Source organism: Dromiciops gliroides, chromosome 2 (genome assembly GCF_019393635.1).
Source record: "Dromiciops gliroides isolate mDroGli1 chromosome 2, mDroGli1.pri, whole genome shotgun sequence".
NCBI lineage: Eukaryota > Metazoa > Chordata > Mammalia > Microbiotheria > Microbiotheriidae > Dromiciops > Dromiciops gliroides.
The window spans coordinates 22,334,318-22,359,494 of NC_057862.1; the positions used below are offsets into that span (position 1 = coordinate 22,334,318).

The window sequence follows — 25,177 nt, forward strand, 5'->3', positions numbered from 1 at the left end:
CAAACTACCACAGTTCATAGCAATGGAAAGGCAGCCATGGGGGCATGAGTAGCTTGTTGGCCACAGCCTCCAGGTCTTATCCTTGTACCACAGTCCTGTGAACTACCTCGACGATGCCCTCTACAATAATAGGGGGAGGAAGGGTGGTTTCCATGATGCATTGGTAGAACTCTTCTGTCTAGGATACTGAGGATTGTCTTAGGGGAACAAGAGGTGAGCTGACATCATTCCACACTTAGGGGGATGGGGCAGAATTTCAGACCAAATTTGGCTGAAGCTTCCTCCGAAGGCCTCATAACCGCAAACTCAGTCCTTGCTGGAAGTCTGACCTCTCTCTTTGTATACCCTAAGGTTAAGAAGGAGATTTGACCTCATAGGCACCATGGCAAGCTGGTGTGATGTGCCCCACGACTGAAATTTGGCTTTGGAAGGGTATGCCTTGTCCAAAAGGGACAAGATAATAATGATGGGGAGCACGATAGGTGCTCTTTATATTTGTAAAGCACTTTCCATGTGCTATCTTATTGGGCTCTCACAACAAACCTGTGAGGTAAGGGCTATTATTACAGAAGAGGAAACTTGAGGTTGAGAGGGGCTGCGACTTTCTTGAGGTCACACAGCTAGTTAGTGTCTGAGGCAGGATTTGAGTGCATTATAGGCCACATAAACTGAGGTAGAGGTTTTGGGAGATTATCTTTTGCCCTGGTCAGACCACATCTAGAAGACCGGGTTCAGTTCTGGGTCAGGCATTCTAGGAAGAATGTTGACAAGTTGGGGCACTTCGAGAGGAGGGCTTTCAGGAGACAGACAAGCCTAAAGTCCATGCCCCTGGAGGAAGTGAGGATGTTCAGCCTAGAGATGGAAAGTCACAGTAGGACACAATAGCTGCCTTCAGCATCTGAATAGTTTGACGTTTGGGCCCCAGAGAAGAGAAGTAGGAGTCACAGGTGAGTTACTGAAAGTCAGATTTAGGCTCAATGTCAGGAAAAACTTCCTAACAATTAGAGCAATTCAAAAGTGGAGCAGGCTGGCTGTCCTAGGAGGATCTGGGTTCTGGCTCCCTGGAAGTCTTCAAGTAAGGGTTACATGTTATAAAAGGCACTCTCATTGAGCTTTGGGTTGGAACAGATGGCCAAGGAGCCATCCATGACCCAAGTTTGCAGAGTGAAAGGGGCCCCATCCCTCTCTATCCATCACTCATCAAAGTCTCAACAATAGGTGCTTCCTGTCAACAGCTCCCTCGTCTGATCTCACTGAATGTTGCCAGTCTCATCCCTTTCAAGGCTGTCTTCCTTTCTTCCTGCCCTCCAATAATTGTTTTTCTAATTCATTGCCTTAATTTCCTTTTCCTTCACAACATTCCTAGACTTGGTTTTCCCTGAAAGCAGACTATTTATTCTAATAGTTAGCCAGTGCTCTCTCCTGACCACCAGTAAGGATTGTCGATGCCACCATCTTGTCTCTTCATCTTTTACTTCTCCCTATAACCTGTCACCACTTATACCAAAGGCAGAAGTAATTATTATTCAAAATATGGAACCTCTTTCCTCAAGGGCTCCAGAAACCTTTGGTGATATGAGATTTTTCCTGGGGAATAAGAGGTGAGTTGACATAATCCCACACTTAGGACAGGGACCTGCAGATAGTAGGTGCTTAACAAATGCTTGTTATCTTGACTTTTTAAATCTACTGCCAATGACTTAAGGTCACCTGAGGCAAAAGCCTCAAACAGACTCCTACTTCTAATCTCTGAATCCTTTGAGTATTTTTCTTCTAGAATTAATTACAAATCTCATCATTGCTTCAAAATTATTCTTCCCTGGGCTCTTGGTTTTTTAACTAATGCTTCTTATTTCCTGGATGAGCTCTGTGTCATGGAGTTGGGTGATATGCCAACCATCTCTATCATTTATTATGTATATAGTCTAATTACTTTTTAGTGATGCAATGGAAAGAGTCTTAAATTTAGGATTATAAATTTAGGTATGTAATATAAGTTAAAAAAAAAAGATACCCCATGGCTTCAAGTCCCAAATATCTCAAATAATTATCAGAATGATCTTAGGCAAACGACTTTAGTTCCCTGGGCCCATTCATTCATTCACTCACTCACTCACACACCTCACTTACTCACTCACTCATTCAACTCACTCAACTCACTGACTCACTCACTGGCTCAGTGACTCACTCACCCATTCATTCATTCACCCACCCACCCTCCCATCCATCTACCCACCCTCCCACCCTCCCATCCATCCATCCATCCATCCATCCATCCATCCATCCATCCATCCATCCATCCATCCATCCATCCATCCATCCATCCATCCATCCATCCATCCATCTATCCATATCTATTATTGCCAGCACATTATAGAGATATAAGGTTTTTTCCTTTTAGGGTTCAGCTCGTGCCACCTCCTACAGGAAGTCCTTCTTGATAGTTGTAAGGACTCTCTCAGTCCTCACATAATAATCATGCATATACTTATCTGTTTATATGTTGCATCTCCTGAGTAAAAGACAGATTTTTTTGAGGGCAGGGATTTTACCCCTCAGTTTCTCCTTGTATTCCCCATATCCAGCGGACACTTAATTAATGCTTTTGGACTGGATTTTACCAGCAGCAACTTAGGTAGACTCACCTTTGCTTTAGCTTCTACCTGGGCTCCATTTTGGACCAGATACCGCACGACTTCTGACTGGCCGGCGCGAGCTGCCATGTGAAGAGCTGTCTCTCCTCTCTAGTACACAACAGCAAGACAAGATGGTCAGTACTGAAGAAAGGGAGTGTGGGAAATCCACAGGAACTCCTCATTTGGCCCAATAGCTTTTTAACGATTTGCTGGCATCTTAGCCTACACAGGTGGGGGTAAAGAATCCCTTTGGACCCTTAGTGATCTATGGCCTAGGATAAAATGGGCTTTGGTATGACCTTGGTTTGACCAAGGTCCCTCCCTCTCCCCCGACAAGGGGGCTTAGTTTCTGGAAGCAGTGGAAGTATGGTACAACCTCACTTACTAGAGCACAGTCATGAGGTAGGAGCTGTTATCCTCAATCCCTGGAGAGCTCCCAGAAATTGTGATCAATGAAGCAAGTATTCAGTGCATGTTAATTCCTTTCCTCCATGCTGCTCTGCCTGTCTTTGCTGTTGCTAGGATGTCAAACTGAGTAACTCCTGAACTTGGATGTGTTCCAAGTGCCAAAAAACTCACAGTTTGCTAAGGCATGTCAAACTGGCTCCTCTTTCGGCCTGTGTCTTTCAGGTACCATGGATTACTAACCAAGCTTCTACTCTTGTAGAAAATAAAGTCATTTCATGATAGGTGAGTTGCATCGCCATTCAAACCAATGGAGGAGTTCTGGTATCCATTGACCCTTTGATTTCAGGAGACCCCTTAAATTGGATGGGATTGGATTTAATGTTTCCTTTGTAACTCTACATATTTTATCTTATGTACTTTAAAACAATACTCTGAGAAGGGGTCCATAGGCTTCCCCACACTTCTCAAGGGGTCCAGGACACAAAGCAGGTTAAGAGCCCCTGTTCGAAGGCCTCATATCACAGTACAGAGGTAACTCTGGGTTCTCAAAGGCAATTCTAACTTAACACAACCTTGAGTAGCTCCTACCAAGTTAGAAAGGTTTCAAGTTAGGGTCTCCAAAGGATGATAGGTTTGATGTCCAAGGACCAGGCTAGCGAAGTTCAGAGAGGTATATCATGAGAAGACTGACCACTAGGATCATTTTTTTAAAAAAACATATCAAACCTTGAAGACTGATTACAAAGGCACAGAGATGGTCAATTCTGCATCAATGGAGGCAAGATCATGAAAATGTGTATCTTTGAGGTGCTGAATAAAAGAAGTGAAGTTATGTGTATTTCCCACAATATAATAGCAATAATAATCAATAATGATGATGATGAATACTCTCTATATAGCATTTACTATTTGCCAGGCACTGTTCTAAGAACCTTAGAATGATTTATCTCATTTGATCCTGAGAAAAACCCTGGCATGTAGGTGCTGTTATTATCCGCATTTTACAAATGAGGAAACTGAGGAAAATAGATTAAATGACTTGTTTAGGGTCACACAGCTAGTAAGTATCTGAGGCCAAATTTGAACTCAGGTCTTCCTGACTTTAGGCCCAGGACACTATCTACAATGCTGCTTACCTGTTTATCATCAGTTAGCTAAAAAGATTCTACATCTAGAGAACTTAGAGGTCACCTCCTCCCACCCCCTTATTTTAGAGATGAGGAAAGAGAGCTCAGAATGATGTTACTGGCCGGGGCAGCTAGGTGGCGCAGTGAATAGAGCACCAGCCCTGGAGTCAGGAGGACCTGAGTTCAAATTCGGCCTCAGACATTTAACACTTACTAGCTGTGTGACCCTTGGCAAGTCACTTAACCCTAATTGCCTCACAAAAAAAAAAAAAAAAAAAGGACGCTGTTACTGGCCAAGGGTTAAGACAGTGTCTGGGATACAGTGAGCACTTAATAAATCCTTGTTGATTGATCACTTCTAGGCTACCTTGCTGACCTTTCAAGTACAAATGTTTTCTTATATAACTTGTTATCATTTCAGAACCATTCAGAGCACTGGGCTACTCTGGGTGACAGAACGAATGTGAGAAACTTTCATGGAGGAGGGTGGAAGGAGGGATGAAGTCACACGCTTAGCCTTTTTTCCAGGTGCTTGGTTTGATGGCATTACATCCAGGAGCAGCCCACCTGGTGTGTGCATTATGTCCAGACAGGCTGCTGTTATCTGCTGACAAGGACGGACCTTGCCTGCAATAGCAAAGAAGCCATGGGTGTCCCACAGACATGCTCTTTAGGCTATTGGTAAAAGAAAAAAGACCTTACTCACATGTGACTTGTTCATCATTAGAAAATGAGGAGCTCAAAGATCCTTGGCTACTTTCTTTTTCTTTTCTTTTCTTTTTTTTTTTTTTGGTGAGGCAATTGGGGTTAAGTGACTTGCCCAGGGTCACACTGCTAGTAAGTGTTAAGTGTCTGAGGTCGGATTTCAACTCAGGTACACCTGAATCCAGGGCTGGTGCTCTATCCACTGCACCACCTAGCTGCCCCAGCTACTTTCTTAATGATGCACAATGAGAAACCCTTCTTCTCTTTGATCAAATGATATATTTGCAAAGCACTTAGCATAGCTCTTGGCATATAGTAGGTGCTTAATAAATGCTTGCTTCTTTCTCTTCACCTTTTTGATATCAGAGGTACTTACTACATTGGTGGTGTTTGGTGATGCTCCATGATGCATGAGCTGAGATACGATATTCGCGTGCCCCATAAAAGCAGCCACGTGGATTGGGGTAAGGCCCGACTAGGGGACAACAAGGGGGGAAATGGCAGGTTACCAGTTGTATACATCAAATAGGGATTTGATTTAAAAAATTGGTGAAGTCATCAAGAGAAGAGCTGAGGAGCGAGGATGAACAGGGAAGTGGAATTCATCAAGGCTAGCCAACTCAAAACCTAATTCTCATTTCTCAGGAGGTGAACAAGACATGTCCTAACAACAACAAACAAAATAATGATGGTAATGATGTAAATGCCCATTTCTAAAGGTCTTATCTTTACCAAGTGTTTCCCTCACCACTACCCTGTGATAGCCCAAATAGAATCATCCTCATTTTTGGGAACGCTTCACGAATTTGCGTGTCATCCTCGCACAGGGGCCATGCTAATCTTCTCTGTATCGTTCCAATTTTAGTATATGTGCTGCCGAAGCAAGCACCATCCCCATTATTTGGGTGAGCAAATTCAGTCTCAAAAAGTTTAAGTGGCATGGCCACATTCGCACCCCGACCCAATGTTACGGTCAGAATTTGAACTGACATCTTTGATTCCTTATCCACTGTTCTGTTCCTCTCCAATGCCACGTCCCAAGACCGGTTTTAAGAACCAACCTTAAAGAGCTTTTGCCCAGGCCATTCCCCTGCCTGGAATGTTCTTCCTTTTCATCTACCCCTTTCAGAATCCTTGGTTCCCATCAGGGCTCAGTGTCAGAGTCTCTCCTCCTCTGAGTCCTTCCTGAGATCCCTAGCTTCTGTTGCCCTCCCTTCAAAACGGCCTGGCATTTACTTTGTGTATTTTAAAATATGCATCTATTTATTTACATTTCTTCTGATAGAAAGGAAGCAAACATTGCTTGGCTTTGGATCTCCAGTGCTTAGCATAGCACCTCACACATGGGTACTTGATGCAGGATTTGGGGGGATTGACCAATGTTATAGGTGTTCATTGATCATCCTTTTTAACCCTGAAGAGTTTCTACACTGGAGTGATTCTCACTTATAATCCTCTTCATAACTAGGCAGAATTCTAAATGACGGAAGTATTGATTGATTTGGGTTTTTTGCCCTCTCCTTTAAAATATTTCTTATTACAAGGATGTCTGGGTAAAGGAGGCAAGGAGGAACATTCAGAAAGGAGGATACAAAAATGAAAGCTATCAATAAAAATAAGATGAAAAAATTAATTAGGTCCCTTTTACAGGTTGAACTTGATGAGGCTATAACTCAATAGTTTTCTGTTATCTTAAGAGAAGAAATCTTCATTTCACAAGAGGCCAGCCAGGATTCAATAAAATGAACATTCAAAATCAGTTCCTTGGAGTGTGGAGGGAGGATCTTATTGACACTCCATCAGAGGGGCGTGCCCTTTGACCTGGGTTTCCATGGGCACAGAGTCAGCCACACTCTTTTGCCTGGTTCTTTTTATGTCCAAGCACATGCATGGTCTATAACTTGGCATGGGGCAAAACCAGTTAGCCCCAAGAAGCCCCAAAGCCCCAATCCTGGCTTTCTTAGGATGTCTGCACCACGTTCACAATTCAAAGCCTGCTCTTCTCACCTCGGTCACAGCTTGGATGGATGCACCATGTTTCAGAAGAAGCTCCATTACTTTAATTCGGTTCTTCTTACAGGCGATATGAAGAGGCGTGAAACCGTTCTGTGGGTGAAGAATACAGACACGTTTTACAAAACACACATCCATTTTACCACAATGTATGGAGAGCCAATTCCCTGGTCTGGGGCGAAATTGCCCGAAGACACCGGTATCTGAGACTCTGGGAAAAAGCAGTAACTTAGAAAAACTTGGACAAGGGTCGACCCAAAGCCTCAGGAACATTGGCCTGAGAATCAGGATGAGCTTGAGTACAGGGTTTGCCTCTGACTTACTGAATGACGGGAAGTGGGCAAATCACTTTGCCTCTGTCCTCATTTCTTCAGTGTCCAATAGGGAGGGTGGACATACTGATTATGATGATAGTTAACATTGATGTGGCTCTTAGGATGTTCTGGGTATGGTGCTAAGCTCCTTATAATTATTAACTCATTTGATCCTCATAAAATCCCTGAGGGGTAGGTGCCATTAGGATCCCCATCTTACAGAAGAGAAAACTGAGGGAAACAGAGGTCAAGTGACCAGGAAATACAGCTAGCAAGTGTCTGAGGCTGGATTTGAACTCAGGTCGTCCTTACTCCAGACCCTGTGCTCTGTGCACTATGATGCCACATTGTTGTTGAGTATTTTCAGTCATGTTTGACTCTTCATGATCCCATATGGGTTTGTTTGTTTGACAAAGAGACTGGAATGGTTTTCCATTTCCTCCTCCAGCTCATTTTACAGTTGAGGAAATGGAGTCAGACTGGGTAAAGTGATTTGCCCAGTGTTATACCACTAGTAAGTGTCCGAGGCTGGATTTGAACTTAGATCTTCCTGACTCCAGGCCCACTGTACCACCTAGCTGCCTCCAATGACCTCTAAGGTATCTGTTATAGCTAACAACACATGAACCAGTGAATCGCCACCTTGGTGACAAAGGTGACCTAGACAACTGTTATCTGATTCATGGTCGTCCAGATCTGTGGAACCAGAAACTTTTCAAACCACTGTGATACACTCAGGGACTTAGGACAGATGGGGGCTTCTTCTGTTCTGGTCTCAATTTTGACTTACTAGTGTTAGAAGTGGTTGCTCGGACCAGTAATAAAGAAGCATTCCAGGTTATATCTGCACATGGTTCTCAGCCATTAGGTGATGCTGACCTCCCTGCTATTCCTTGCTCCATCTCCCAGCTCCAGCTGTCTCCGAGGCCTGGAGTGCCCTCTTTCCTCCTCTCACCTTCTGCTTTTCCTTGATTCCTCCAGCTCTCGCTTCCCCCAGGTAGCCTTTCCCAGTCCCCCTTGATGTTAGTTTCTCCTTTCTATTGATTACTTTCCATTTATCTTCAAGATACCCTGTTTGGACATGATCATTTACATGTTGTCTCCCCCATTGGACTGTGAGCTACTTGAGAGTGGGGTCTGTTTTTGGCCTTTCCTCATGTCCCTGGCATTTAATACAGTGCCTGGCATACAGCAAGTGCCTAATAAATGCAACTTGACTGATTGATCATGTTATAAAGAGAAAGTGACACGCACATTTTCTCCTTCCTCCAATGAGTCTTCATTGGATATATTTATGGGAACCAATTCAACACCTTCATTTTACACTTGGGGCACTGAGGTCCAAACAAGAGCAGTGACTTGGCCCAGGTGACACCCTCTGAACAAGGTGGCAGAACTGGCATTCAGAGGCAGATCTACTGATTCTACCTCTGTGGTTCTTTCCAGGCCCTCACAGCTGCCTACAAGACTCTGGGGGGGGGGACACAAAGTTTAGATAAGACACAAGCCATTTCTGCCCCCATGGGGAACATGCAGACCAGCAAGAAAATACAAGACATTGAAACATCTTTTCCAATTCCCAGAACTGCAGAGCTGGGAAGTATTTTCTTTTCTTTTCTTTCTTTTTTTTTTTTTTTTGGTGGGGCAATGGGGGTTAAGTGACTTGCCCAGGGTCACACAGCTAGTAAGTGCCAAGTGTCTGAGGCCGGATTTGAACTCAGGTACTCCTGAATCCAGGGCCGGTGCTGGGAAGTATTTTCAAGGCTGTTGAGTCCAATCCATACTTAACAAGCCCATTCCTTACAAGACACCTCACAATTCAGCCTTTGTGAGAAGATCTTCAGCAATGGAGATGCTCTCCACTGAGCCATCCTACCCACATGTAGGCTAACTTTAAGTACTAGGAATTTTTCCTACCCTTTACTCCAGCCTAAATTTATTTCTCTGCTACGTCTATTCCTAATTCTGTCATTTGGGGGCAAACAGAAAAGTCTCATCCTCCGTCCAGAAATAATTCAAATTTGACAGTTATAATCGGTTGTGATGCAATGTGTTCCCTTTTCTCACTCCCCACCCCCCAACTCAGCTGAACATCCTCAAATCTTTCAAAGTGTCCTCATATAGCAGGACCTGAAGGCATTTTACCGTTGTCATTGCCTCCTCGTGATATTCTTCACTTTATGCAAGGATCCTAGACCTAGAGCTGGAGTGGATCTTAGATGCCATTGAGCTCAGCTCCCTCATTTTACAGGTAAGGAAACTGAGGCAGATGGAAGTGAAATGGCTTGCCTAGGGTCACACAAATAGTAAGTTTCTGAGGCGGGATTTGAAATCAAATCTAGTTGATTCCATATACAGCCTTTTATCCCCCGTGTCATCCAACTTCCTCAGTGATATACCCTGAATTGGACACAATACTTCAGGTGTGGTCTGGCCAGGGAAGAGTTCAGAGGGGCTGTCATCTCCCTCCTCCCAGATACTCTTCACCTCTTGGTCCAGTGGGAAAAAAATGACATGTTAAGGCCATGTCTACAATGGCCAATAAGTTGGCCAAGCACTCCATCTGATTTCCTTGTAAAATTTCTGCTCATCCATTTTAACCTTGGATTTTGTGACCCTGCTCTGTCCCAGTCTCTGTCCTCCCTGGAGTCACAGAACTGAAGCTAGAAGGAAGCAAAAAAAAAAAATTCAGCTACCACAATCCTCTTCAAACAATGAAAGGGAAAAGATTTAAGAAAAGCTCTGACTCACTCTTCCAGGATCCCAGGATTCGCTACCCCTCTCTCTGCACCCCCAAACTTTGAGACTCAGAGTCTTTTGTTAAAGGATCTATGGATACAAGAAGTCAGGTGGGAAGCTCTGAATTGGAATCCTGCCTCAGGATTGGCCTGGCTGTGTGGCTCTGAGCAAGTCAGTCAGTTTCTCTGTGCCTCCATTCATCTGTGAAATGGGGGCTAGTAGACGATGTCCCTAAACTGTGCTTGATGGGGCTCTGATTTCATCCTTGGATTCCTAGAAAGGGAGACCGACCAGTCCTGTATCAAGAGGGTGAGGGGATGGGATGAAGATTGGAATGGTATTCATGAAAAATGACAGGGAACATCACAGGAAGGCTTCCAAGACACTGGGTAGCGTGGCATGTCTGAGCTGTCTGAACTTTGCAGGCATTTCAGACTCAAGGGGGCTGCCTTTCAGAGAGGGCAGTGATCTGACCCAAGGCACAAAGCAGTCAGGAGCAGAGCCAAGCCTTAGCCTAGGGCTCACAAGGCTTCTACTGAGGATGTTTGGAAAGGCATGGAGGGGATCTCCCAGGGTAAGAATGCCCAAAGGGGCTGCAATAAACACCCATGGAGAGGTGTTCCTACCCCGGGAATGCCATAGGTCCAGTGATATGAGAGACTCTGCCTGTTTCTAAAAGGCTCAGAGGGGCATGTGAGCTAAATAAATAAGGCAAAGGGGGCAGAACAGCCAAAGAAACTGAATGTGAAAGCTCCCAGGTACTTGACCGGAGCTATCGATAAGGACACTGAGCTTGGATCTTTTCCTGGGAGCTCAGGAAAAATGGGAGGCACATTGTGGTGAATGATTTTCATTCCGGACCTTGCTCTCCCTACATTTCAACACAGACACACACCAAGAGGGGCCAGGCCCCCGACTTGTGTCCCATTACCAAAAGCTTCAGCTCTACCCTCGGACAACCATGGAGGGGAAATGCCAATACTGAGCCAAGTCTAGACTGCCAGGCTAGGACCCCAGATTGGCCATCCCTCTCTAGAAGCCTTCTGAAACCCCACTTCCCTTCCCGGAGGGCAGTGCTTTCTTTGTCTTTGTTACACACACTTAGCGCGGTGCCTGGCACATCGCAAGCCCTTCAGAAATGCCCGGTGACTGACTGGCTGTCCAAAGAACATCCACGGGGGCTCCAGCCTCTCTGACACACAAGGGGCTCAGCTTGTGAGGGGATGGATGTAGCATGTGCATCCAGAACTCTACTAGATCTTGCAGTGCATTCTGGGAGGATGTGCGGCTCCGTGTAATGTCTGCTGGGTCACTGGAGCCTTTGATCTGGAGTGTGTTCCTGTCCCTTCTGCCCTTCCCCAGTGCTACCATTTTGCTGCTTATAAACACTCTGCAGATGTATTTTCCAGCACTAGGATCCTGCAGTTAAACAGAGGTCAACTGTATTTCTCAGGGTCCTGAAAGCCGTCAGCTATTCCCTGGTCACACACCACTGAAGCGTGACTGGTTGTAAGCTCTCTGCATTGGGAAATATCTAGGGTCAGGGGAAAATGATAGAAAATTCCACTCTCAATTGCAGGACAGTTTCTCCCCCCCTTCCCCCACCCAGTGGAAAAATGAGTCATGGTTGCGATTATCTTTTCCCCTGTGCCCCAATTCTTTAAAGATCTGTCTCAGAAGCAGGGAAGACCAACATCTCTCGCCTAGATCAAAGCTCAGCTTTGGTTCGAAGGCTGTCAGATGCACTCCTGTTTTCATGCAACTGGCTCTGATTATCTCCAATTTATCTTGTTGGTATCTTGTTTATTCATAGCTGTTTGCATGTTGTCTACTCTGTTTAAACTGTGACCTCCTTAAGAGCAGGGACTGGTTTTTGCCATTCTTTGTATCCCCAGCAATTAGCATGGTACCTGGCGCATAGGGGAAGCTTAATGAATGCTTGTCAACTTGCGCAGATGCCTTGTCTAGCCCATCTTTTCCTTAGAAAATTCCGGAGCATAGGAACCCAGAGTTCACAGCATTTGAAGATGAAAGGAGCTTAGGAATAGTCTGGTCCAACTCCCCCATTTTATGGATGGGAAGACCAAGGCTCAAAGAAGTCAAAGCAGGAAGGAGATGAGTCAGGATTCCAACCCAGGCTCTCTGACTAGATCAGTTTCATCCCCCCAGTGATACATTTCCTTCTTGCAGTGGGGAAATCTCTACTGAAATCCTAGACTCTCTCAGACCAAAGTGGCATCTAGTCCCACCCATACCTGTGCAAGGTCCCCATCTAGACCATCAATCAATCAACAGGGATTAATAAGCACCAGCTTTCTGCCAGGCACCTTGCCAGGCTCTAGCATTACAAATAGGAAGACACAATCCCTGATCTCAAGAAGCTAACATCCTAACAGGGGAGACAAGCACAGACATCAAAGGAATTACAAATACAAAAATAAACACCAGATAGGTGGGCATATGGCTTGGCAAACCTCTAGTAGAGGGAAACCGCCACCTTCTGAAGCAGGCCATTCCACTGCTGGGTAGCTCTCATTGTTAGCAACATATTCTGTGTGTACAGATGAAATCTATCCCTCTAAAACTTGCCTCCACTGATCCAGACCAAAATCAGGGGTTCTTAACCTTTTTTGGTGATAGTAGGTGGATCAGTGGATAGAGTACCATACCTGGAGTCAGGAAGGTCTGAGTTCAAATCCAGCCTCAGACACTTACCGGCTGTGTAACCCTGGACAAGTCACTTCACCCTGTTTGCCTTAGTTTCCTTATCTGTAAAATGAGCTGGAGAAGGAAATGGAAACAACTCCAGTATCTCTATCAAGCAAACTCTGACTGGGGTCATGGAAAGTTGGACATGATTCCACTACCACCACCACCCTCATCCTTTTTTGAATTGTGGATCCCTTTGGAATTCCAATCCATGACACTGTGGCAGCATCTTTGCTCATTCCCATTCTTGCCCAAAATACAGGGTTAACTAACTGGGTTCTTTTATTTTTCTTGAAAATCAAACAATATCTTTTGTCTTCAAGGTCAGTGACCAGTAATAAATTTTATCTCATTTGGATCCAAACTTTGGTCACTTGAGAATTTGGGACTAGTTCCACTGAAAACAAATACACACAAAAAATAACCTTTTTCCCCCCACCAGCCTCAAAATTCTTTCCTGTTTTCAATATACATTCAGCTTAAATGTTTCTCTCCTCAATCTGTAAAGAAGAGAGCTTCACCTCCTTTAGAATTCCTGGCTTGTTCTGTGTGGCACTGCAGCACAGTGGAGAGAGCCCCTACAGTTCAAATCACAGTTCTGACACTCTTTACTAGCATGCCTGTGGACAAGTCACTTCATCAATTTGACCTCAACTCATTTGTAAGTTGAGAGACCTCAAAGGTCTGTCATTACCGTAAGAGTCTAGGATCTTGTGAAAGATGCTACCAGCATGTTCACTAGATTGTACAAGGCCATGAGTGTTGATTTTTGTAGGAAGCCAGAAAAGCTCCAGTTCCTTTGAAAGTCTAGGGTTCTAGGCAGACATCCCTTTTAAGTAAATATGATGAACTAAATCACTCAATTCCTATCAATGGTTAGTGCCTTGCAGGTTGTTAAACAGGGCAATCCATTTTCTTTTCTTTAATTACATTTTTGTTGCTACATTTGGTTTTTATATCACTTTAATTTCTACATATGCTCATGCTTTCCTTTCTTAGTGAGTCATCCCTTATCCAAAAAAACTAAAAAAGCAAGATAAATAAAGATGTTAAAAATAGCTCAACAAAACTAACTAATACATCAACCGAGGCTGATGTATATGCCCTATTTCACCCACATAGTCCTCCACCTCCACAAAAAAAGAAAGTGAGCTATATTTTCTCATCTCTTCTTCAGGGCTAAGATTAGTCATTATAAAGGTAATAAAGTCTTTATTGAAATGCTATTGCTACTATTTATAACGAACTACAGCATCATCCTGAACTTCTCTGCGATGAGATCAAGATTATCCCCATTTTATAGATGAGAAAACCAAGCCGCGAGTAGTTAAAGGAGTTGTAATGAATGGAAAAACAACAACAACAAACAAACAACCTGGCTATGTTGGAATCCAACCAGGAGAAGAAAAAGATGTCAGCAAATATGCTACCCATTAATTCAGAGACCTTGTTGCTTTCCGAATAAGGCTCAGGATCATGTTGCTGACTGGTGCCTTTTGCTTTCCAAGAAGGCTTTCAGATTCACTCACATGTTTTGCAAACTATTGCAGGTGGTGGCACCTGGCTGACTACTGACCCTCCTTATAATGGCATGACTCTTATCTCTACTCTGAATGTCGTTGAGACAAGAACTCCGTAACTTTGGTATTTGTAATGATTTGCTCAAGTCAGCACTGTGTATGGTTGGGGGTGGGGTAAAGAGCCAAGGGAGAGGGAGAAAGGGGAGGGGGAAGAGGGGAAAAGATAGGAGAGGGAGAAGAAAAAGAGAGAGAGTGAGTGTGTGTGTGTGTGTGTGTGTGTGTGTGTGTGTGTGTGAGAGAGAGAGAGAGAGAGAGAGAGAGAGAGAGAGAGAGAGAGAGAGAGAGAGAGAGAGAAGCAGTAGCAGCAGAAGAAAAGGAAGAAGAAAAGGAAGAAGAATCAGAGCTGAGTATTTTTAGGTCTTTTCTGAATAATGGTAAGAGTTGGAAGCATGGTAGTGAAGGGACAGTGTATGATGAGAAAAGAGAACAAATGGTCACTAGAACACTAAGGGTGGGAGAAGAATTAAGACTGAGCAAAAGAGGCTGAGAAGGAGCACATAGAGAAGTGGTGGAGGAGTGAGCATGTGCCCCAGAAATGAAAGAAATAGAGGTGGAGGAGGCAGGGGAAGGACTGGGGGAGCCTTTCTCCGAAAATCAGGGAGACCTAAGCATGTTTGTGGGAGGAGGGGAAGGAGCCAGCAGGGAGGGAGATGCTGAAATTTAAATCATGAGCCTGGCATTTGAAGCCTTCCACAGGTTGGCTCCAAGGTACCCCTTCTATTTGGCCCCATTGGTTTTCATTTTTATTCACACTTTTGTTTTCCCATCACTGTCTTTTTCAAATGGATCTATTCCTTCTCCTCTGCCCAGTAAGACTTCCTTAAAGAAAAAAAAGAGTTCAGCAAATCTACTGGAAACATCAGTATGCAGTAGTACATACCCATAGTCTCCCACCTGTGCAAAGAGAGGGTGGTTTCAACCCTTTTATTTCTCCCCTTACCTTTTCTTCAGTGTTTCTAGTTCTTATCTTTCCCTTCTCACTGAGAGAAATGATTCTTAGTGACCAGTGATTTGGGGGAGATGCCGAGTTCCCCCTTTTTCTAAAGTCCTCATTTCAAAACTCATTCTCTGAAAGCTGAATTAACTTTCTCCTCAACTGGGGTCAGACCCCAGCCAAACTTACAAGGAATCTAACCTAAGGTAAGGAAGCCCATATTGTGCTCTACTCAGGTTTGGGAAGAGACAGATTCTTTGACTAGATTGCTGAAGGCTGGTGCTCATTTAGAATTCAATCACATAATCAAAGAATAGGTGCAGCCCCTCATCATAATCTTAATTCTTTCATTACTTGTAAACCAATCAGAGTTGACGCCACCCTTGGAAACACCTACTTTTCCAAGGGCATGTAAGCCTTGAGCCCACAGCTGTGGGGGTCTTTGGCATTCGAGAGTGCCACTGACCTCTTTTATTAAAATTCTAGCACCATGGGGCAGCTAGTTGGCACAGTGGATAGAGCACCGGCCCTGGAGTCAGGAGTACCTGAGTTCAAATCCAGCCTTGACACTTATTATCTGTGTGACCCTGGGCAAGTCACTTAACCCCAATTGCCTCACCAAAATATATATATATATATATTCTAGCATTATTAAAAAGAGATTAGTTACCCAGAAATGGTGTCTCTCAAACTTTTTAAACATCTCATCATATTTCTGCTTATCATCATGTCATCCTCCATGCTTAGAATAGTTTCTCTCACCATCTCCACCTATTCAAGTCCTTTCCTTTCTTCAAAGCCCACTGGAGAGGCTTCCTCCTCCATAGAACCTTCCCCCAGCATTGATCCCACCCTCCTTAAGCTTCTCATGGTGCTTTCCTGGGTCTACCCCATGGGAAGCCTTCTCTGTAACAGGGGGTTGTAAAAGATGGCTTCCAACATCTCCTCCAGCTCTCAGCCACTGACCTCCCTCACGTTCGAACTGGCCCCACCTGCATCAGATCTGGAGATTCTTTAGGGCAGGGGCCAAGGTAAGTGTCATCTTGATGGCCCCAGAGGCTACCACCTTGATCCAGCCCGGTGATTTTATTGGGAAAGTGAACTGAGGGGGAGTAAACTCCATACCAGTGTAGATGGATGGAAGGAAGGGAACAAGCATTTATTAAATGCCTTCCCTATGCCAAGCACTGTTCTACGTGCTTTACAAGTATTATCTCCTCTGATCCTCACAAGAACCCTGAGAGGTAGGTGCTATTACAACCCTCATTTTACAGCTGAGGAAACTGAGGTAGACGGCAGGTAAGTGACTTGTCCAGGGCCACAAATCAGTATCTGTTAGAGGCAGACCTTAAACCCAGGTATTCCTGACCTGGAGGCCAGTGTTTTATCCACCATGCCATCATGCCCTACACATAGTAGGTGCTTTTTAATATCTGTTGAATTGAAGATACATGAGAGAGGGGATGACTTCTGGGGCCAGGTCCTTAGGGAGGAGATGAGAACAGAATCAAAGGCCTGAGGTTAGATACAAGGGAAGGCGTGGACAACAGGACTTTTAAAAGCAAGCCCCCCCAGAGCCAAAGAAGTCTCACCCATTGGCCACCAGCTCTGAGTTCTGCGATCCCATTTTCTTAGATCAGGGTAGCAGTCAGGGCTGTACTTACCAGTGCTTTGGCATTAGGGTTAGCTTTCTTGTCCAAGAGAATCTTGGCAACTTTGTAGTGACCACAGTGGGCAGCGACGTGCAGGGCAGTCAAGTAGTCATTAGTGACATCATCAACAGGCACGTTATGTTGGAGGAGAAGCTGGACACAGTTTAGATGATCCCCTTGGGTTGCCATATGCAATGGAGACAATCCATTCTGGAGAGTAACACAGGAGGAAATTCAAAAGGGAAAGATGTATACTATGAAAGTTTCCATTTAAAATTTGTTGTCATGATATCCTTGGTTTTTACATCATCTATATTCCCCAACATATCTCTTCCACTACAAGATATCGATTCCTTATAACAGGGGTTCATAAACACACACATGATATATGTATATATAATATATACGTATATGTCTATCATCTATCTATCTATTGAAGATTTTAAAAAATTCTTGTCTTCTCAATTCATGTTTTTTAAGAACTTTCATTGTTTGATTTGATTATTGACAAAGCTATTATAAAATTGTGTTAAGCTCAATTTTGTAGGAAACTTTTCCTAGCTGATTACCAGCATCTACACATTTGAAACACCTGAAGAGACTTCCATTCCAAGACTGTTTCATCAAGGAACACCTGTTCCTAGAAGAAACAAAACCACACTATCTATCATTTTATTTTAATGATTAGTTTACTGCACAATCCTGCGTGTTTTATCTTATGCTTTTAAAAACATATTGTGGGGGCAGCTAGGTGGTGCAGTGAATAGAGCACCGGCCCTGGAGTCAGGAGGACCTGAGTTCAAATCTGGCCTCAGACACTTGATACTTACTAGCTGTGTGACCCTGGGTAAGTCACTTAACCCCAATTTTTTTTTGGTGAGGCAATTGGGGTTAAGTGGCTTGCCCAGGGTCACACAGCTAGTAAGTGTCAAGTGTCTGAGGCCAGATTTGAACTCAGATTCTCCTGAATCCAGGGCCGGTGCTTTATCCACTACACTGCCTAGCTGCCCCTACCCTGCTACTCTTGACAGAGAAGTGGTATATATGGTACTATTAATTGAGGCCAATTCATTATTAATTTCATAGCATTCAGGTTCTACTCTTTGTTTTTTTCCATTTATATTGTTTTATTCATTGGGTATGTTCTTTTCCTGATTGTGCTGACTTCATTTTGCATCAGTTCATATGTCCTCCCATTCTTTTTATAGTCCCCATTCCTTGTAACATAGTAACAACCTGTCATGTTCATGGGTCACAACTTGCCAGGTTCATGGGCCACAATGGATGACCACCTGCATTGTTTCCAGTTCTTTGCTACTACCAGAAATTCTTCCTATAGTCTTAAAAAATCCCAATTTGCCTGATTGATTCTTAAAAGTGAAATATAAACTACAGATTTTGGGGTTGGTGCAGGGCAATGAGGGTTAAGTGACTTGCCCAGGGTCACACAGCTAGTAAGCATCAAGTGTCTGAGGTCAGATTTGGAATCAGGTCCCCCCCCCCCCCAATCAAGGGCCAGTGCTTTATCCACTGTGCCACCTAGCTGCCCCCTAAAGTACAGATGTTAATAGATGTAAGGCTCAATTTTCCACAGAGGGGGGAAACTCTATTACAAAAATTCTTTGTGATTACCTGGATAAGCTGAAGAAGCTACTTTTAACACTGGTTCTCCCACTTTTTACATCAATCAAACAAGCAAACTGTCAGGGATGACATTTTGTTCCTGATTTTCAAAATAGTCTGCACTACAACAATAGAAAACTGGAACATTTGCTAAATTCCACACTGATGCTATTTTTTGATTTTAAATTGAAGGGAAGGAAAAAAGGGACTAAGACAGATTTATAAAACTTTTGGCTGTTATATAGTTCGTCCCTCAAATTTTCTGTCGTAAAATGTTGGCCATTTGGTAGTGAATACTATTCTTATCCCATATATGATTAACACAACGAGAGGGTAGATCCCTAAGGTCCCCTCCCTGTTAGGAGTCTTTGGTTTTAGGATAATTGTTTAGATGCTTTTCTCGTCCCTAATTTAATTTCATAGCTTTCATCTGTTAAGAAAGTTCCCCCAATTCTTCATCAGTATGGCGCCCTCACGTGGTGGTGATGAGAGAAGGCAAGTCACTGAGGAGAGGGCTGTGAATAGACTCTAGGTAATTAAAAATCAGCAGCATTTGTCTCTATGTGTTAGCTAGTTTTGCAAAACTGTTTTTTCCATTCTTTCTTTCTTTTTTTTTTAAAGTCTTTGTTATAAAGCATGGCTCACTGGGAAGGGTGAGGGAGGGGAAGAACAAAGAGGAGAGAGTTACTGAGAAATGAAGATGGAAAAACAAAAGATTTCAATAAAAAATTTAAAAATCCAACAATATTATAATACCTGAGCTGGAATACAAATGGGCATAATTTAATTTAAAGAATTAAAGGAGGGGGCCACGGACAAGTGAAAGCAGAACGTGTAGGAAGGGCTTACAATGGAAGTCCTCACTGGATTTTGCTGATACAGAAAACAACAGCTTAGTTAATAGAAAGCCAGAGAATTCAGATATGAAGAAAAATGATTCCCAGAGCCTCCAGTGATCCAAATACTCTCCATTAATAAGTCTTATAGGATTCATATGCTCATAAATATTCATGAGTGGCAAACGCAGGATTTTTAGAGGAAAAAATAGGTATAAAACTATTAAAATGACAGAAGTTGCTGTAAATTTGTTTTGAGCTGAAGCTGCTGGGGGCAGGTGTTTCTAAATCATATTGTATTATGACGACTAAAAAGTTATTTCTTTTTTATCTATTAAGAATAAGAATTTATTTCTTTAATTATTAAGACTAGGAAGTTATTTCTTTATTTATTAAGGCTAAGAAGTTATTTCTTTATTTATTAAGACTAAGAAGTTATTTCTTCTTTATCTACTAAGACTAAGAAGTTATTTATTTATTAAGATGAAGTTATTTCTTTATTAAGACTAAAAAGTTATTTCTTCACTTATGAGGACAAAGAAGTTATTTCTTCTTTATCTAAAAGAGAAAGTACATAAGATAAAAAGAGTGGGCACCAGCCCTGGATTCAGGAGGACCTGAGTTCAAATCCGGCCTCAGACACTTGACACTTACTAGCTGTGTGACATTGCCCTGCCCCCACCCACCCAAAAAAGAATGGGACATCCCATAGCCCTCTGTGCCACTCTTGTCACATCCTACTTCATATTTATCCCTTATTACCACGTGGGCTAGCGACTCCATCAGAGAAAGGGCCACGCCCCATTCATTTTTGTATCATCCATTGTTACACTGTGCTTTTCATATGGTAGGTGTTTGGTAAATAGTAACAGCAATGGTGAGCAGAATGTCATTAGGAAATATAAGTTCTCAGAGGGCAAAGGCTGTTTTATTCTTTGTATGTATTTGCATCTCCCTGGGCCTAGCATAGTGCCTGGGCACATAGTAGGCACTTAATAGATGTATGTTGATTGATTGGTTGATAAAAATAATCGTGGAAACCTATATTTATATAGCGACCTAAAGTTTACAAAGCCAGTTACAGAGTGATTTAACTCACCACAAGCCAGTCAGGACCTTTTTGCCTAAAAAAACCCCAAACCCTATTCCATTCTAATCTTAGGAATAAATATTTTGGAAAAAACCAACGTAGGAATTTAAGTGGCCACAGGGTAAAACAATTTCCCATTTAAGACACTGCTATCCATAGATTTATGTACTGGTTTATGCCTCAAAAAAAAAAAAAGAGTGGTGTGTGTGTGTGTGTGTGTGTATGTGTGTGTGTGTGTTGACACAGCCTTAAAAATAAACGATGAGGGCATCTAGGTGGCACAGTGGATAAAGCACTGGCCCTGGATTCAGGAAGACCTGAGTTCAAATCTGGCCTCTAACACTTACTAGCTGTGTGACCCTGGGCAAGTCACTTAACCCCCATTGCCCACCAAAACAAACAAACAAACAAAAAAACCCATGAACCTCTGGGGTCAAATGCAACCACTTCTCTGGAATCTTAAACTCATCACATTCTGACTCCAGATCCCCTTTCCAGGCTTGGTCTACATTATTCTCCTTCATTCACTATGGGTTTCCTGCTCTTCCTCAAACATGATGCTCCATCTCCCACCTCCTTGCTTTTGCTCAGGCTGTGTCCCATGGCTAGAAGGCATCTCCTCCTCATCTCCATCTCTTAGGATCTCTACTTCCTTTCAGACCTCATCCTGAATACCATGTCTTACCTGAGGCTGTCCAGCCCTCTTCACTCTAGCTACTAGTCCCTTCAGCCCCGATTACCTTTAATTTCTTTTTGTATGTATTATGAATATGTTTATTTATGTACATATATATCATATATTATATATGTCTCTGTGTGTGTGTGTACGTGTGTGTGTGTGTAAAGATGTTATCTCTTCTCCTAGAATGCAAGCTCTTTGAGGGCAGGGACTGTCGAGTGTTATCTTTGTTTCCCCAGCACAGTGCTTGGCACAAAATGGATGCTTAATAAATACTTAATGCTTAATTGATTGTTGGAGTAAACAAAGAAATAAAGTCTAATGTTATACTTCAGGAAAATGTGGAGAAAAGAGCAGTGATAGCCACAAAACCGAGAAGTGGAAAGACTAAACAATGTGATTTATATAGAAAGGGGCTCCTGAGGGTCATATGACCTAAGGCTGGATAGGACCTCATTTTCTTTTTTCTTTTTCTTTTTGGTGAGGCAATTGGGGTTAAGTGAGGGCCTCATTTTCAAACCCATTCTTTAACATATGAGGAAACTGAGGCCCAAAGTCACGTATAAGTCCGGATTTGAACCCAGGTCATTTGACTCAAAACCCAAGGCTCTTCCCACTAAAACACAATGAAGCAAGTTTCAGAAAGTTTAAATGTAGTAACAGAATGCGCAGGGTAATCTGGAGAAGGAGTCTCTTTCTTCTAGAAGTGAGTGGTGAGCCAGAAACAAAGGGGGAGATGAAAAGTAGAGGTATTGGTCAGGAGGGATGGATGGGGAGGGCAGCAAGACCAGAGAGGTGGCTCATTAACCTAAACAGGAGTGGCCCAGTTAAACAGCTCCTGCACTGAGCCCCTTTGCCCTGGCCTGGGCGAATGGGAAATGAGATCAGAAAACTCAGAAAGGACACAGAGCGTCATGGCTGGACCAGGGCAGGGGGGAGGCCATAGCCCTTGAAAGGACAGTGTCATAGATTTAGAGGTAGAAGAGTTCGTGGGCACCCTATTTTGTACATGAGGCGGCAGATGTTAAAAAGTCAAGCAAGTGCTCATGCAGCCAGTAGGGCCTAGACCAAAGCACAGGACCTAGAGTTGGAAGAGACCTCAGAGAGCATGAAATCCAATTTCCTTTTTCAGATGGGGAAACTGAGGCACACGGCGGTAAATTGACTTGCCCAGAGTCCTGCATCAGAGGCAGGATTAGTCTAGTAGAGGGATAAGACATACACACAGATAATTATGATGATAACAATAGTAATGAGCATTTTTAAGGTTTGAATAGTGCTTTACAAATAAGTATATTTTTATGTTCTCAACAATTCCGGGAGATAGGTGCTATTATTATTCTGACTTGAGGGATGAGGAAACTGAGACAGAAAGGAATTAAGTGACTTGCTCAGGGTCACTAAGCTAGCGTCTGAAGTTGGATTTGAATTCAAGACTTCCTGACTCCATCAATTATACCACTTAGCTGGCACCTCTCATAAGTCAAAATAACACAAGACAAGTACAATGAATTAAGTGGAAACAAAGTGACATGTGAATTATGAAGCAGGAGAACATCTTAGGAGGAAGCTGGGGAAAGTGTAGAATGCCAGAGGCTCTGGATTCAAATCTCTCCTCAGATACTACTACCTGTATGAACTGAAGCAAGTACAGTTTCTGGCACATAGTAGGTGGCTTATAAATTGTTACTAATTGTTTTCCGGGTCCATAGTTTCCTCATCTGTAAAATGGGGCAGTTGGACTAGATGACTGTCTCAAAGACAGCAATATAAAATGGAATGATCAGTGGCCCTGGGTTCGAATCCCACCTCAGACATTTACTACCACTTGTGAGACCTTGGAAGGGTTCTTTAAACTCTTAGGCTTCAGAGTCCTAATTAATAAAAGGAGAAGGTGGCGCTACATAGCCCCTGATGTCCCTCCTAGGTCTAGAGCTATGCCAATTAAGTGTTCCACATATTAGCCAGTGAAGAAAACCGCTGGGATGGGTCAGTGCTTGAAAAATAGGGGCAGACCCTTGGAAATCTACAGATTCCAGGTCATCTGTTTGTCTCCATAATCCACCTTTTCTAGTTGTGAAAAATACATGGAATGGTATTTAAATACCCATAAAAATGGGCCTTCTTGAGAGGACTCAATTTACACCAATGCATTATCAATTCCCCCAATCTGGAAGAGTTTAAGGGAAGGCAACTCTTGTCCATGGCAGGTCCAAACTCATAGGACATTTTGAGTGACTCCAACAAAGCTGTGGCTGTGACTGCTGCAGGGGCTTAAAGCCTTGCCCGGGACCTGGTTAGTGAAAAGTCAGAGAGATATTACCTTGGTTTTGGAGAGGATGGGGGCAGCTCGATCCAAGAGCATCTCCACCACTTGCTCGTGACCACTCCTTGCTCCACAGTGGAGGGGGGTCAACCCGTCCTGTTGAACACAAGTTACAACTCTGATTAGCTTCCACAGTAAATGAGTGACCACGACATCTAGCTGGGAGGGTTGGACCAGGTGACCCCTGAAGTTCCTTCCAGCTTTAAATCTATGAGTAACAATCACAGGATGTATGGGGGGGGTATCTTTGCAAACTCTATATTGCTAGAGGAATGTGCCCTATTTTTAAAAATTTCCTTGTGGGGCAGTGGGGGTTAAGTGACTTGCCCAGAGTCACACAGCTAGTGTCAAGTGTCTGAGGTCGGATTTGAACTCAGGTTCTCCTGAATCCAAGGCCACTGCTTTATCCACTGCTGCCACCTAGCCACCCCCAGAATGGGCCCTATTTTAATCTGTAATATGGGGGTGGTGGTGCTTCATGACCTTCCAGCCTAAACCGCTCCTGTGATTCTCTGGTTTGGACCACCTTGTCAGGGGCTCCTGGCTGAAGCATTCTCTCAGATTTCTCCTCTGTAAAATGAGAGGGTTGGTTAGAATGGCCTCTGAGGTCCCTTCCAGCTCTGGATCTGATTCTATGATCTTATGTGTGACCTTGGAGAAGGCATTGACCTCTCTGGGCCTCAGTTTACTTCTCTGTAAAAGGAGGGGATTGGCCTACATGGCCTTCCAACTCAGATCTGTGATCTTGTGGAGCAAGGGGGCACATGGTCCAGTATACAACAGATGGAAATATCTGTTCCTCGGGAGAATCATTTCTTAACCATAGTCTCATTTTGATTTCTGAAGATCAACAAGGTGTTTTTATATGGGCAGTATGATTGGGCCTTGAAAAGAAATTTTAAAAAGGGATTCATATTAAACCAGAAATGAAACATTTTTTATGAGAAGTACTATAAAATTCTTATGAAAATATTAGTCAAGTAGTTCCTAATTGTAGTTTTGTTTATTAAATTTTAATCAATTAAGTGGTATCTTTTGGGACTGTGCCACCTTCATTTCCAAATCTCTCCTCCTGTCTCACTAGCCAGAAAACCATCCCTTGTAGCAAAGAATCAAAAAAAGGGTAGAGAATACAAAAGGTGGCTTAGACAAACCAACTAGCACATTGCCTTAGTCTGATGGTACGTGAGGTAGTTCACACTTCTAGTCCCTCACTTTTGCAAAGAAGGGAGGCAAGGTACAGTTTCTTACTCTTTTTCCAGTAATTTTGGTGTTAAAATTCATTAAAAAAATTTTTTTTGTTTGTTTTTTTTGGTGAGGCAATTGGGGTTAAGTGACTTGCCCAGGGTCACACAGATAGTAAGTGTTAGGTGTCTGAGGCCAAATTTGAACTCAGGTCCTCCTGAATCCAGGGCCGGTGCTCTATCCACTGTGCCACCTAGCTGCCCCAAAATTCATTTATTTAACAAAAGTATCTTTGTGATTTAAAAAATACAAGCAGGTTCCTTCACTCAGAAGTTTAGTGACAATGTTTAAAATTTCTTTCCAGGCATATGACAATAAGAGTAGTGGCTAGAACAATGTTCTGGAGCCAGGAAGACTTGGGTTCAAATCCCACTTCAGACACTCACCAGCCATTTGATTATAAGTTACTTAACCTCTCTCTGCCTTATTTTCCTCATCTGTAAAACTGGGGGGGGGGCGCTGTCCTGGATAGCCTCAAATGAATGGAACCACTATGATCTGCGAACAAAATGACTTTAGAGAGGAGGAGAGAACATACATCTCCCTCCCTTTATTGCAGAG

General features: G+C 43.2%; 1 protein-coding gene and 1 non-coding gene across 7 annotated transcripts in view; both read right to left on the reverse strand.

Moving 5' to 3' along the window:
• Positions 1-25,177, reverse strand: part of ANK3 (ankyrin 3) — a 380,917-nt gene that overhangs the window by 164,150 nt on the left and 191,590 nt on the right. For all 6 annotated transcript variants that reach the window (XM_043988596.1, XM_043988597.1, XM_043988598.1 and 3 more), the window contains 5 exons: positions 23,369-23,467; positions 16,830-17,027; positions 6,884-6,982; positions 5,253-5,351; positions 2,646-2,744 (listed from right to left, as the gene is read on the reverse strand). In XM_043988596.1, coding sequence (XP_043844531.1) covers positions 2,646-2,744; positions 5,253-5,351; positions 6,884-6,982; positions 16,830-17,027; positions 23,369-23,467 — 594 coding nt within the window. The remainder of the gene's footprint in view (positions 1-2,645; positions 2,745-5,252; positions 5,352-6,883; positions 6,983-16,829; positions 17,028-23,368; positions 23,468-25,177) is intronic.
• On the reverse strand, positions 5,659-5,765 carry LOC122744843. Its single transcript, XR_006355184.1, has one exon. It is a non-coding gene; the product is annotated as a U6 spliceosomal RNA (small nuclear RNA).